General features: G+C 52.0%; 4 protein-coding genes across 4 annotated transcripts; 2 read left to right on the top strand and 2 right to left on the bottom strand.

The window, feature by feature from the left end:
* Window positions 1-162: 162 nt before the first annotated feature.
* GLOTRDRAFT_48064 (uncharacterized protein) lies at window positions 163-465 on the bottom strand (the record flags this gene model as incomplete). Its single annotated transcript, XM_007871381.1, has 1 exon — window positions 163-465. A coding segment is annotated over one exon (303 nt), but the record flags the coding sequence as incomplete, so codon positions are not given.
* A 1,310-nt stretch (window positions 466-1,775) lies between these two features.
* Window positions 1,776-2,420, top strand: GLOTRDRAFT_101372 (uncharacterized protein). Its single transcript, XM_007871598.1, has 2 exons — window positions 1,776-2,075; window positions 2,130-2,420. The coding sequence occupies exons 1-2, from the start codon at window positions 1,963-1,965 to the stop codon at window positions 2,194-2,196; spliced, it is 180 nt and encodes a 59-aa protein (XP_007869789.1). The 5' UTR covers window positions 1,776-1,962; the 3' UTR covers window positions 2,197-2,420.
* A 437-nt stretch (window positions 2,421-2,857) lies between these two features.
* On the top strand, window positions 2,858-3,918 carry GLOTRDRAFT_65498 (HSP20-like chaperone). The gene is made up of 3 exons (XM_007871599.1): window positions 2,858-3,190; window positions 3,246-3,465; window positions 3,529-3,918. Exons 1-3 carry the CDS (start codon window positions 2,895-2,897, stop codon window positions 3,625-3,627), a joined length of 615 nt encoding a protein of 204 aa, XP_007869790.1. The 5' UTR covers window positions 2,858-2,894; the 3' UTR covers window positions 3,628-3,918.
* Window positions 3,919-5,562: 1,644 nt separating this feature from the next.
* Window positions 5,563-11,400, bottom strand: GLOTRDRAFT_140842 (ARM repeat-containing protein; the record flags this gene model as incomplete). Its single annotated transcript, XM_007871600.1, has 17 exons — window positions 11,277-11,400; window positions 11,100-11,224; window positions 10,929-11,049; window positions 10,369-10,873; window positions 9,850-10,305; window positions 9,712-9,799; window positions 9,441-9,658; window positions 9,154-9,390; window positions 8,798-9,101; window positions 8,604-8,747; window positions 8,407-8,552; window positions 8,185-8,354; window positions 8,025-8,135; window positions 7,323-7,975; window positions 6,727-7,269; window positions 5,862-6,672; window positions 5,563-5,809 (listed from the first exon to the last, which is right to left on the bottom strand). The coding sequence occupies exons 1-17, from the start codon at window positions 11,372-11,374 to the stop codon at window positions 5,563-5,565; spliced, it is 4,977 nt and encodes a 1,658-aa protein (XP_007869791.1). The 5' UTR covers window positions 11,375-11,400.
* Window positions 11,401-12,787: the final 1,387 nt, after the last annotated feature.

Here is a 12,787-nt window from a genome sequence, read left to right on the forward strand (position 1 = left end):
CAACCTTCCATTTATAGCGACTCGCGTCCTTACAGTCGTTTGCATATGAAACCGAAAATCGGGTTTACCGTGAGCATTGTTTGTTCGAGCCAAATATACCCATATGCAGTAATGCGAGATGGCTTCTTGTAACTGTGTGACTCTGTAGACTGCAGCCCGCCCTCAGGCTGACAAACTGCATGTGCTGTGTAGTCTGTTGTAGACTCGATCTCGTAGCTCATCAAGGTAGATAGCAGGCTCTCCCTCAATAACTGATCGCACGAAGTTCATATCCTGCATGTCGAGAGTGCGCGGCCGGCCTCGAGGTCTAGCATTCGGGTTGATGACTGTGCCGTATTCCGTGTAGAGTCGGAGAACTTCGAAGACTGTGCTTATGCTGCATCCCGCAAGCTCAGAAATCACTCGGAGTGTCTTGTTTTGCTCATGGTGCCAGACAATGATACGTTCACGTAGTTGTCGAGTGAGGTGAACCAGCCAGTCGATACTTCAAGTTCGAGACGTCGATGAATGCTATCTGACAGTCACGCAGTCACAAGAAGCCATCTCGCATTACTGCATATGGGTATATTTGGCTCGAACAAACAATGCTCACGGAAACCCGATTTTCGGTTTCATATGCAAACGACTGTAACTTTGTAGGGAGGATTGCACTTTCTAGACCCGATGGCCCTATCGGGTCACACCGTCCCCTGAACCTCTCAATACATCTCTGGTACCTGGTATAAATTGAGTGTCTATACGCTGATTTGCAGTATATTACTTTCCCAGAAACGCAATGACCGAGACGTTGCCTAATATCCTAGGGTCTCCTGTGATCATTGCATTTTCTGATCATACCCGAGAGCTCTGTCCATGCACATATGTTGTCCGCATGAGCTCTCGGAATGCCGTGAAAGCTTTGCGAGCGCTATTGGAGCTATGCGCATCCTTCCTGCTATTAGACCCACAGACTACCAAGTTCCCCTGCTAGCGCTCAGGAGTGTACCCGCTTTCGAACGCACAGACGAGGTAAGCGCCAGTGTATCTGTCTAAGCCACTGCATTTTCAAGAGGAAAGCAGCTTTCCCATTGGTATCTGCTAATGTCACACTATTGATTGATTCTATGTCAATGACCGTCCCGGTTGCCGATTTACGGAGCACTCGAGGTATGCGTTTTCCATCACCTTCAAATCCGAAAATCTTGGCTATCTTGACCATATCATTTGCTCATTTCGCTTACCTGTGCAGCGGAATCACCTCGCGAGTCAGCCCTATTTTAGTCCGTTGAAGAGATACCACCGTACGTTCTTCGCGGTTCTTGTCTCTGTGCTGATCCGTGTGTAGCTCCCATTGCAGACTGAACTCTCAGCAAGGGCTGCGTACTCCCACTAGGACATGGATCACATAAACATAAGAGAGGCGATCGGCGTTCAGTTTCGCGGCTAAGAACGGCACTCAGCTGCTGTGGGCAACGTGTTTCCAAGGGCCTAGCTTGCAAGTGCACTGCGGCTCACCATACGATCAGGACTCAGCGGTCGCTGCGAATTATGATTGAAGCATGACCGTGACACCGGGATCGTGTCGCGATTTTTGTGGAACTGTACTGTCCACTCAGTTAGTCTGGTTTATGCTATAGGCAGTACTGATGGAGACCACATCCAAAGGTCTGCTGCACCCCAGACTAATTAGTCCTTAGTACGGCAGTTGAAGGACATATGTACGACGCAAAGTTTGTGTTGATAAATCGTGCCGAGTCTAAGAATGTGACGGGTATCCCTCATGGGATTGAGTTTACTCGAGTAGCATTCCTGATATCAACCGAGTCATACAGGTCTCCTCTGCATTTTCAATATCACGTCTCGGGGACGTCTCCGAACGCACTTGAGTCCGGGCACAGACATCCTCTACTTAGACCGACTCCCGTCTCCCGAGGACTTCATCTTACGATGCCGCCGGCAACGCTTGTGCAACGCGCTTGCAGTATGGCATTGACTCAACCTCCACCTTCACCGTGTACGTCCACCCTGGCAGGCACTTTCTCCTTGATTCCGGCCATACCCCGTCTACGTCGGACTCCTGGGTTGCCTCAATCCCTTCAAAGTTCAAACGGTCAGGATTACACTACGTGCGCCAAAAAACTTGCGTGCCTACTTACGACGCCACACGAGTCGCAGTCATACCTTGGCTGGTCAGAATCGGAAATGCTAGCTGCATGAGCGAGTAACCTGTTTTGTCTATAGCCTGATATGTGGTGCGATGCCTCTCCACGTCAGCTCGACCGGTCTCGCACTGTCAGCATGAGGAATCGATGTCTTTGTACTCAGAGGTCCCGTTTGCTGCGGTGCAGGCTGTTCCTTGTCGCGCCCGTCGGCGAGGCAGTCCTTGACGTCGAAGACCGTTGCGTGTTCTGACTTCACTTACCCCTTGGGATACTCCGCCTTTTGCGCTGTGCAGTCTGGTCGTCGGCACCCTTGCAACTCCCTGGTAGGCGGCTTCGGTGTACCCCGGAAGCAGTACAGCGTGGCTGTGCACAGCATCTCGGCTTCACCCCGCTCCTGCACAGCATTTGCTGCGGCCTGTTCAGAGCCCGATGCAGTGGCCGACTGTACGCTGTGCTTGGCTTGCTCTGTCAGGCCTATCCGAGGGGCACGTACTTCGCAGCTCACTTTCGAAGATTCGGCTGAGTAAATACCATTTTCATGAGCTAACCTGACGCTGGTTTACCGTCTGCCGCCGGAGTATTGTAAGGCACTGAGTCATCAAAATACGAGTCACACAGGTTTGCTGCGAGTTCCGATGGCTGAAAATCCTCCCGAGTTGGCTTGTTAAGGATTGCGTGGACCATAGCGCGATGACTTCGGTTGTGCATGTGGCGGAGGAATTCCTTATACCCTCATGGACACACAACTCCGGCATGATCCGGTTTGGGTATAAAAGCGCTTCACCGAGGGTTGCGGTTCGCAAGCCCCGCCAGCCAAGCACCAGTCAACAGCTCTTGATACACAAGTCGATCGGTGCAATGACAATTAATTCGCAGCCGAAGAAGCAGCCTCGCATGCACAACGCCGACCACATTTATCGGCTTATCGACCATGCACTCGCCACAAGATATGTACAACAGATCCTACCTACTCAAACTGCAATCCGGGTGAGCGACTCACCACCGCCTGAGGGTCAGACGCGGCAAGCACAGAACATCATGCGTCCGAGGTATGTGCTGCTTATTCCAAACCCCATGGCCACAGCCTAATTCTTTCCTGCGTAGAATGGAGCTACGCGACACGCCGGGGTCTCCAAACTTGGTTGCCACATTCGAGCTTCCGGGAATGAAACGGGAAGAAATCGGTATCGAGGTGCGCCCTGGATCCCTCGTCGTCTCGGGCGAGCGTAAGCCGCCGGAGACGAACGACGCCACGACGTTCCCCATCGACGAACTCAAGTACGGTCCATTCCACCGGGCCTTACCCCTGCCCAGGGGTGTTGACGTGAGTCACTTTGCGCCTCCGACAAGGTAGGGTCTAGCTAATTCGAGATCCCAATTCTTCCAGGCAAGTCAGATCACCGCATCTATGAACGATGGCCTGCTTGTTGTCTCGTGGCCACGTTCCGGACCCGAGGATGAGCCTCAGCGTGTCCAGGTTGGATGATTGGGTTTATGGGTTGTATTAGCTTATGTCAAGAGATAGGAGTGCTTCATCTGTTTGCGATTTGTTCTGTAATGATACACCACTCACTGTCATGCTCACCCTCGTGATTAATCTTCCTAGTGAAATGGATATAATCGGGACCGTCATTTTTCTGTCATAGCCTACTATACCCCTGTCATTGTATTGCTAGAGCCTTTGTTACATCCTTCCCATGTTTGTATGACATCCTTGTAATCTACTGTTCTTTTGATCTGCTGTGTCGCAATGGACTTGGGACTTCCGTCCCCTGATACTGCCGCTGCTCCTGGTCTACCGCTCACGACGAATTTGCATATGTTGATCCCTGCTGGGCCCCTCCCGGTCTATGGGGTTCCTGTGATATTGCTGGGAATACGGAAGAGAAGGAAGATTCCTCTCGGTCATGGACCCACGGTATGGAGATAGAGCGACTGAGACAATGCAATGGACAGGGCATGATATCACCGACCACATTCCGAGGATAATTCAATGACCGCTACCGATCATTGACGTTTCCGCTACGATTGCTTTGACATCAGATTATAGGGAACCATAGGCTGGTCATATTCTTCTGTTCAACGAAATGCAGTGTCTACGACTTCGAAGCATGAAGCACGATAGCAGCCCTACTTGGGGCAAGCTAAATCAAGAAAGGACATTATTGACGCAGTGACTCACCGCGTCTCTGTTGCGTGATCCACATGGATGTTTGTTGTACGGATCCGATCTGCGCCTTGAGTCACATTACGACGGAAGATAAGGTAGGAATCCCGCGGAAGATCGGGGTCTTAAGGTGCCGAGACTCCTGTTCCGCGAAGGAAGGACACCATGGACTCTCCACCCCCAGGTTGAGTTGAACGAGAGTACGACTTTGCCGTACCACACTGAATCCAATAGCTGGCGCTGACGATCGGACCCCGACCAGCGGACGATGGACGGCGGAAGTTAGATATTCACAGTTCGAGTCATTCGAAGGTCGAAGGTGCGAAGCTGTTTTGGTCCATTCTTGAGGTGTGCTAAGCCGCATGTCGAGCATCCCTCCGCGGCGAGGTGTAGTACGTGTGCTACTCGGCCGCAGTCACGGTCCCATGTAAATGCGGCAGGAACTTTCCCATCCCTGCAAAATGCCCCGCAGGTTATACATGGGCTATTCTGTCATTAGTGGTTGCACACAGGTGTACACAGTGACTTGACATACCTTGCGGAATATTACAACATGCACGGACTTTCCTTCGCTCGGCCCATCTTGCGAGCACTGCTTTGCCCAGCTAGCGCCCGCAGTGATAAATTCCCTACGCAGATCGTGTTTATCGCAAACGCCAGAGTACAGGTACTCCTAGGCTGCGGAGAACAACTCTAAATCAGCCTAATGAGGAATTGGAAAATCGAGCCCCCAACTTCGGAAGAGCCAGCACACTTGCGCTAACGTGCTAGAAAGGATACGTATATATGGCGGAGAGGCTAAGGATCCAACTTCTTACTCCTAGGTACACCGGCTCAGAGTGTCAACTTCGAGGCATCGGAAATGAACACCATCCTATTGTGGCCTTTTGGTGGCTAGTATGCAAACCCGAGTATAGCGAACGCCGTACGAATTCCGAGTTGGTACTCCTTTGTACTTGAACTAGTCGGAGAAAACCGGGCCGACGAAACAGCCTGAGGTTAGGGGGTGCTAGGCAAGGGCGTCTGTCAGTACGGACAGAAAGGTGATAATCTCCGCGGCTAGCTAGGGTCTTGATGATTATTGCCTTAGCTGATACCAATAGTCGCTCAGCATTTCTGAGCGCTGAACTGACCGTCAATCTCTCGGCAGTCTACGTGGGATTATATACAAATGCTCCAGAGAACGAGAAGATACAAGATAAGCACCGAAGCATGTAACCAGGCAAAGCAAAACAGACTGTTCAATCAGCGCTGCTACTCCGACAAATCTACTCTCCAAACCTTGATCACTCCTGCGCGATCACCACTGACGAAGCCTCCACGGAAGGGTGAGTCGATGCATGCCAGCGCACTAATGATATCTTGATGCGCCTTCAAGAGATTCTGCTGGCTATGATTTATCAAAGACATTCGCTGCGGCGGTCGGTTGCTGAGGCTTCCAGAGTTGGGGGAGGCTACCCAGGTCTCCACGTGGGTGGTCCTGCTGGACGACTGAACAGTACTGCAGAGGCAAGTCAGCTCATAACCCAGTGACCAATCATACGCGGACGAACTTATAGGCCGCCTTGTCATTCTCTGCCTCCGTACTACTAAGCACTGTCGTTCGATCAGGACGGCCAAGGTCCCACAAGCGGAGTCTGCGATCCTCTGACCCGGTTAACATGAATCCTCTGCTCGCTCGCGCCGGCGCGTCTCCATCGAACATCATTCCAGCATCCGCTCTGTGACCGGCGCCGCCAAAATCGACTCCAGCCACAAGACATCTGATGTCATGCGAGGGCGAGCTCAGGAAAGTCTCCCGGGACACAGATTGTGCTGATGTCCCTGAACGACGATTTCCGTTCTGCTGACGAGCCTGAACAAGAGCGGCGATGGCAGCAGCGGGACTCTTGTCGGCTTCACTACTGTTCGAAGTCTCGGGATCTTGAATCGGAACGGCAGGATTGGAAACTGTTCTGACGGCGTATGCTTCTACTAAAGACGTCTTTTCCACGTCCCACACCTCAATGAGTACAGTAGGAGCGCCCTCCGAGGCAGGTCTGGAAGACTCAACAGCCACCATCACCCATCTGCCTCTTCCTTTCGTAGGATGAAGAGCACACTGGTAGATCCTGGGAGCTTTGCCCCCAAAGGCGGCATTGACTTTCCAGCTCTTGAGCAGAATCCCGAAGCGGAGATCCCAGAGTGAGAGGACACCGGTGGTGGTACCGAACACGACCCATGCACGTTTGCGGTCCAAGCACATGGTGGATATAGGTCCATGGTGGCGGGGATTCTGCATCGACTGTAGAATGCGCATTGTCCGAAGATCAATCAACCGCGCGAGGGAGTATGTAGTAGCGTAAACCAAATTTGACGAGGTATCTACAGGTAATCCATCAGTTGAACGGCTATGGAATAGAGAGAATATCAGCGCACCAGTCTCGAAATGGGTCATACAGGTGATGTATTCGCCAGGATGATCAACTCGATGCTCTCGAATCACTTGCAGTTTCCCGTATTTCGGCAGCGAACCACTTTGGCTAACGTGGACACGCACGACATGCAAGCTTCCATCCTCCCCGGCACTAGCAAAGCAGTGAAAACCGTCAAGCATACAAACACATTTCACCCTAGCGTGATGCTGGGAGTACGTATGTCGAGCTTTGCTCGTCACGTTCCGCTCCAGTCTTGCTGTGTCCCAAACCCGAAGAGTCTTATCGTCGGAAGAAGACACGAAGAACGTATGGTCCGGGGACACAGCCAGACCTGTGATACAGTCCGTATGGGAGGTAAAATGGTGTATCAGCGTAGCTTCGGCACGTCGGGAGCCGCTGTCTCGCGAGGTGTAACTCTGTCGCACAACATTCCGTCGTCGTAGTGGGCCTACATGCACACGGGGCCCGAAGTCGCTTTGTAGATCACGATTGTTGTCCAGATATAAGTGCTCCAGTAGATTGTTGATGCTAGGCTCCTGCCCGTCTGATACAGGGATGAGAACGAGGTGCCAGCTCAGGCAAACGAAGAAAACGCACCGTAAGAGGATACCGTGATGGCTGCCGGGACGCGGCTCCGATACTGCTCACGGATAGTTCCAACGGGAGATGACCTGCCTGACAGTTCGGGAGAGCCCTCAGACTGAATCCTGCTAGCGGTCTCAAGTAAGCCAATAGCATTGGCCCTTGAGGACCCGATAGCAGGAGCAGCCTTCTGGAGATCACCACCAACGTTCCATTTGTGGACGGTGCGAAAGGCCGAGGAGCCGGCTACGGAAGTTATAGATTCCGTGGGGCTACTCGGGCGATCGAAGGTAGGAGGAAGAGCAGGCGCGTCCTCAGAAGGGCGCGGCCCGGCGTCCGGCATAGGAGATAACGAAAGGCGATGGTCTCTAGAGTTCAGGTTTACTGTCAAGGAAGAAGTGGAGCCATTGATGGTAGCCAGCCGTCGCCGCAGGTCTTCGAATGGAGTGCCAGCCGAGCCATGTTCACTCGGTAACCTGCGCGGAGAGATTGGGGCCAGACTTCTAGGTGAATCCATGAAAGACCTTCGAGGTGAATGGGGGACAACATCGGCAACGCGAGCCTTGAGAAACACTGTTCGCGGAACGACAGCAAGTTTCTGCAGCTCAACGTCTCCCGTCGTTTTAAGGACTTCTGCCTCGACCTCAGAGGCTGCCCGAGCTTGGAAACTGACAACGTTCAGTTTGTCTCACGGGTTCAATGATGCACTCCACTTACCTTGCAATCGCATCCGCTAATTTGGCTAGATAATCCCTCATTGCAAGAAGCTTCGCTTCCTCCGCCTGGGTCATACCTAGTTGTCGTAGTCTATTCAGTTGAGCTTCATCTCTATCGCACAGTGTAAGCATCTCCTTGTATTTGGATGGAGATTACGAACTCTTCAGATCTGTTCCGCATGCCGTTGGGTGGGATAAACTTTCTTGATGCAATCATGCTATCCTTAGGGGATTCCACTTTAGAGCGCGGTCGACGGTGACCTCTCCAAAATTGTGTCTTCTCCGCTTTCATGGCCCACTGTACTGCTGAGTCGAAGATTTGCCTCATGAGCTGCACCCTTAATCAGCGATGTCACATGTGATTCGGAAGGCATGCTACTAACGGGGGTCTTCATTGCTACCAACAGGCTACGCTCTTGGATGTCTCGTACATCGGATGTCAGAAAATGTCGCAAAGACGGATACAGGATGCACCAGACATCCGTAGGGGGCAGATGCTTGGCAGCGGAAGCAATGAAAGCCGCAGCACCTACGATCTAACAGTGAGAGTCCGATGCACTAGGATTCGATGCGAAGTTACCTTGACGTATCCATGCGTTCGGATGATAGAGGAAGCCGAGTGTCGCGCTCATCAGTTCCCATATCCTCATCTTCTGGAACAGTCCTAATTCGCATAGACTAGTGAGGGATGAAAGAACCTTGGCAACAACGGTCTCCTCCACGTCTGTACACTGGTTAGTACAAGCAACTGACGGCCTAAAGGATCAGAGATACCGGACAGTGCTTGGATCATGAGCGGCAGAATATACTCTTCAAGACTCTTACCGCCCACGCAAGCTGCTACATCAACTATACTCTCAAAGAAGGCGTAGCGGAGCAGCCACTCGCGATCATTTAAATATGTTAGCATGTGGCTCAGCAACACATCGTTCGCCTTCTGCCTTCTGAGGAAGATGCAGAGCGATGAGATATTGTGTAGGACAGCGCGCTTTACGACGCTCGAGGGATCAACCAGAAGCATGGACAAGTGATCTTGTACAACGCTTTGTAAGTCTTGCATACTGGCGTCATAGGAGACCTGCCGGTGAAAGGGGTGAGAGTGTCGACAACACTTAAGCTGCATTACACACCTCGAAGTGAGCTTGCTCTTCTTGAACATCCACTGATAGCCTGAAAGTCCCGTGAGCCCTCAACGCTTGCCCCATTTCCAGATATCGAACAGCAGTGTCAGCTAGCGGGGCCATGCACTGAGCGTACACGGCCCTGACAGAGACCTCCGGATCCTGGAGGAGGTGGGAAATATTCGGAAAGATATATTCGGGGAAAATCGCAGCATTCGACGGCGTGATGACCGTCACAAGCATCAACTGCATTGAGTTCAGTAAGCAACCCAATTTTACTACGTTAGTTAACGTACCACTTGCATCAAGGTTCGCAGGGCTGCAGCTCGCACACTTGCTGCATCGTCATGCAGCAGGTCAACGATATACGGCGCCAACCTGTCCAGCTTTGCTTCATCCGTAAGATGCGGGGATAGGGCTAGGAACACGTCGAGAGCCCGAATCTTCGAGCTGGGCCGCAGGCAATTCCGAATATTGGCGCATATTAACGAAAGGAGTATTAATGCCGGACCATCTTGGCCATCAGTTCTAGTTGTGCTAGGATCTTCCGGGTGGGCGAATGCTTACCTTCGAACGCAGCCTTACGACCAGAGAGCGTTGAAGGGAGTAGTTTGGAATCACGGTTAGGAATATGCAACTCCACAGGAAATACATCCTGCGCATAGTCTGTCAGGAACTTAACCGGAAAGGTGTACCGATACGGACCTGAAGAGGCTTATAAGACTCCAGCAGCCCGTTATAGTCCCATTTCACATCCGGTTCGGCGGCCTCCTTGTCGCCATTCTCGATAGTGAGATACGGCGCCACGCTCTCATAATCCTCCCAGATTCTGTCTATCCGGTGATCCGAATCATTGGGTAAAGCAGCATTCACATCATCTGCACCAGTGAGACCGGTGGCGGCTGGATTGAGCTTCGAGCCAACGGGAGCGGTGGAGGGCGATGGGCTCATAGGAGTCGTAACAGGGGTCGCTGGAACTATGGCACCAGCTGGAGTCGGGGCGAACGGAGATGGTGTGGGTAGCTCGTTGATAGACGAGACGTAATTGTGAAGGAAGGAATAGAAGCACTCGGGGAATACGGTGCCCCTCGAAGTATGGAGTAGCGTATCGAATGTCGGCCTTGCAGACGGCTCCAGCGCAATCATTTGCTTAATCAGGCTCTGCTTCCCAAATTGGATCAGAGGGACAGGTGGAGGACGACGTTAATGATGTGGAACACACACCCTAACCCCTTCGTCCTCGATTGCGCTCAAGTGCCCATCTACACTCAGCTCCCCCTCGCGGTACTTGAAGAGCTGGCTCAATGTAAACAGCGGCGCGCCTTCGAGGAATAGCTCCGCGATGACGCATCCGGCACTAAAACAGTCCATCGCCTCTGTGACCTTCCCGTCTCTCTTTCCATCGCTTTCCTCTAAAGCGAGCCTATGCTTCAATTTACTTATCTCTGGGTTGTCTGTCGCGGTGTAAAAGCGCTCGGGTGCGATGTAGCATGTCCGTCTGCCCGAGGTGTCAAAGAAGAAGGAGAAATCCGAGGGGTCGTCCAGAGGGAGATAGGTGGGCTTGTAGGAGGCGAAGTCGGAGATATAGACCCAGTTCCAGGAAGTCACCAAGATGTTCTCGGACTTGATATCCCCATGAGAGACCTTGCGATTGCGCGCGTCACGGAGTGCGGTCAGGAGTTGGAACGCGATCCATTTCTTCTCGACCATACTCAGGAAAGGACGAGTACTGGGAAGGTGGAGCATTGCACTGAGCTCTGTATGCTAGGAGTGAACAGACGCACCTGATGCGATCGTATAGGTTACTCGCTACCCATTGACGAATAATATACGCAGCCCTCTCTGTCTCCACGAAGGTCTGATATCCATAGACATTAGCGATATCTTGTAGCTGGTCTCGTTCAACTACACGAGGGGTTTAGCATAGATGCACAATCAATGGTGGTGCAGCATACTCTTCAATCGCTTGTGGTAGTTCCGCAGACTGACTCCTGGATCTGGTTTGATGAATATCTTTACAACGAGGTGCCCGTATCGGTGGCGGCATCTGACCGTCTTCAGAAAGCGAGCAGAACCGAGGCTTCAATCTAAGTCAGTGCATTAATCATGCGCGTCTCGCGGAAACTGCGCACCTCTTCTCGTAGACAATGTCATTCCCCAGCTCCGCCACAAACGAATCGAGGGCACCCCCCGTCCTAGTTAAGGTCGATCCCGATTGTGCGTTCCCCATTTACGCGTAGATATCTTCCGAAACAAACATTGAACGTTCGATTTTGGTCAATTCCAAAGCTGTGACTGACGAGGCTACACTATCCATACTGGGATATGTTGTCGGCGGTTGCCGGCGGCAGTCAATCCTCTGCCTGCCTGGCACTAAAGAACGTAGTGCTCCTCCCCCCTGGATGGGATTCAATCCTCATTCTTTTTTCAATCTACACCCAAATTTGTTTCTGGGTAGGTATGGAGTGCTCATGTCAGCGAATTCCCAGACTCTGGCTTGCAAACATCTCCATTACTGACGAATGCCACAAGCATCCATATTGGGACATGTTTCCGAGTTAATGCGGACTTCCGTGGTTTGTGCAGTTAGTGGTGTATACTTGCTGGCCAACCCAGACTGAGACTACTGACAGGCGAATCATGAATTACCAGATACGTTGGTCAGTGTCTCTCATCATTGCATATGTACAGCAGCTGAAATCTCCTGATTATGCATTGTGCGTCCTCCGTGTAACTTTATTGAAGTACTATCCGACATGTCCAGGACTCCAGGTGGAGCTGGAGATTGAGCTGAACGAACCGGGCAAAACTTACCAGGACTCGTACGTTAATGAACCACCCACAGTCTTCGTCGGCATCGTAATCTGTCATTGGCCTGGGCTCAAATGTGCAATGAGGTACCCCGACCGTCTGCCCGACTGACTTCTCTGGGAGACCAGCCACTAGGAGGTGAGTGGCACACTGATACGCCGATCGGCTCGCGAGAGTCATAAAAACGGAGCTGAACACGCTTCTTCGTGCGCACTATACCTTCCGCGATGACGTTGACCAATGTGCTTCCGGAATCTGGGGAAGCAAAGAAATTGAACTAGCTGCGAAGTGTACTGCTGTTGCCCGAAGGCGTTCAACCAATTGGCAAACGCCTTCGGGGCAACTTTCAGCCAAAAAGAGAATATACAACGCCTCGACGGCAGTGGGATGGAGGGAGCCCGCACAAACAGCGCTGGAATATCAAAGGCTTTGTGACAGCAGCATCCCCCAAGTCCGAGATAGCCCATGCACCTGAATCAGGACATATATTCCAACACCTGTCCGAGCATTCAAACCTACGCATTCGACAATATTCTACCTACCAGGCAGGAGGTGTTGGAAGCCCGAAAGAACCGCTCGGAGTCTGTCTCAGTCAGCTGAGGACGGCTTCTCGTGCCTGCAAAGGGACCTCGGAAGACTCGCAGCTCTGTATTATTAGTAGAGGAATAGACTATTTTATCCTGCCTTCTCGTGCTTCCGAGGCAGTTGTACCATTCCAAGCCTCGCTACAATGAGAGAGGCGATGAAGTCCTCGCCGACTGTCTGCAACTCCTTAATTCCGATCGGAGAGCCTAAGCCTCGGATGCAAGATTCCGTAGCAGTGGAACGCCGC

Source organism: Gloeophyllum trabeum (genome assembly GCF_000344685.1).
Source record: "Gloeophyllum trabeum ATCC 11539 unplaced genomic scaffold GLOTRscaffold_00014, whole genome shotgun sequence".
NCBI lineage: Eukaryota > Fungi > Basidiomycota > Agaricomycetes > Gloeophyllales > Gloeophyllaceae > Gloeophyllum > Gloeophyllum trabeum.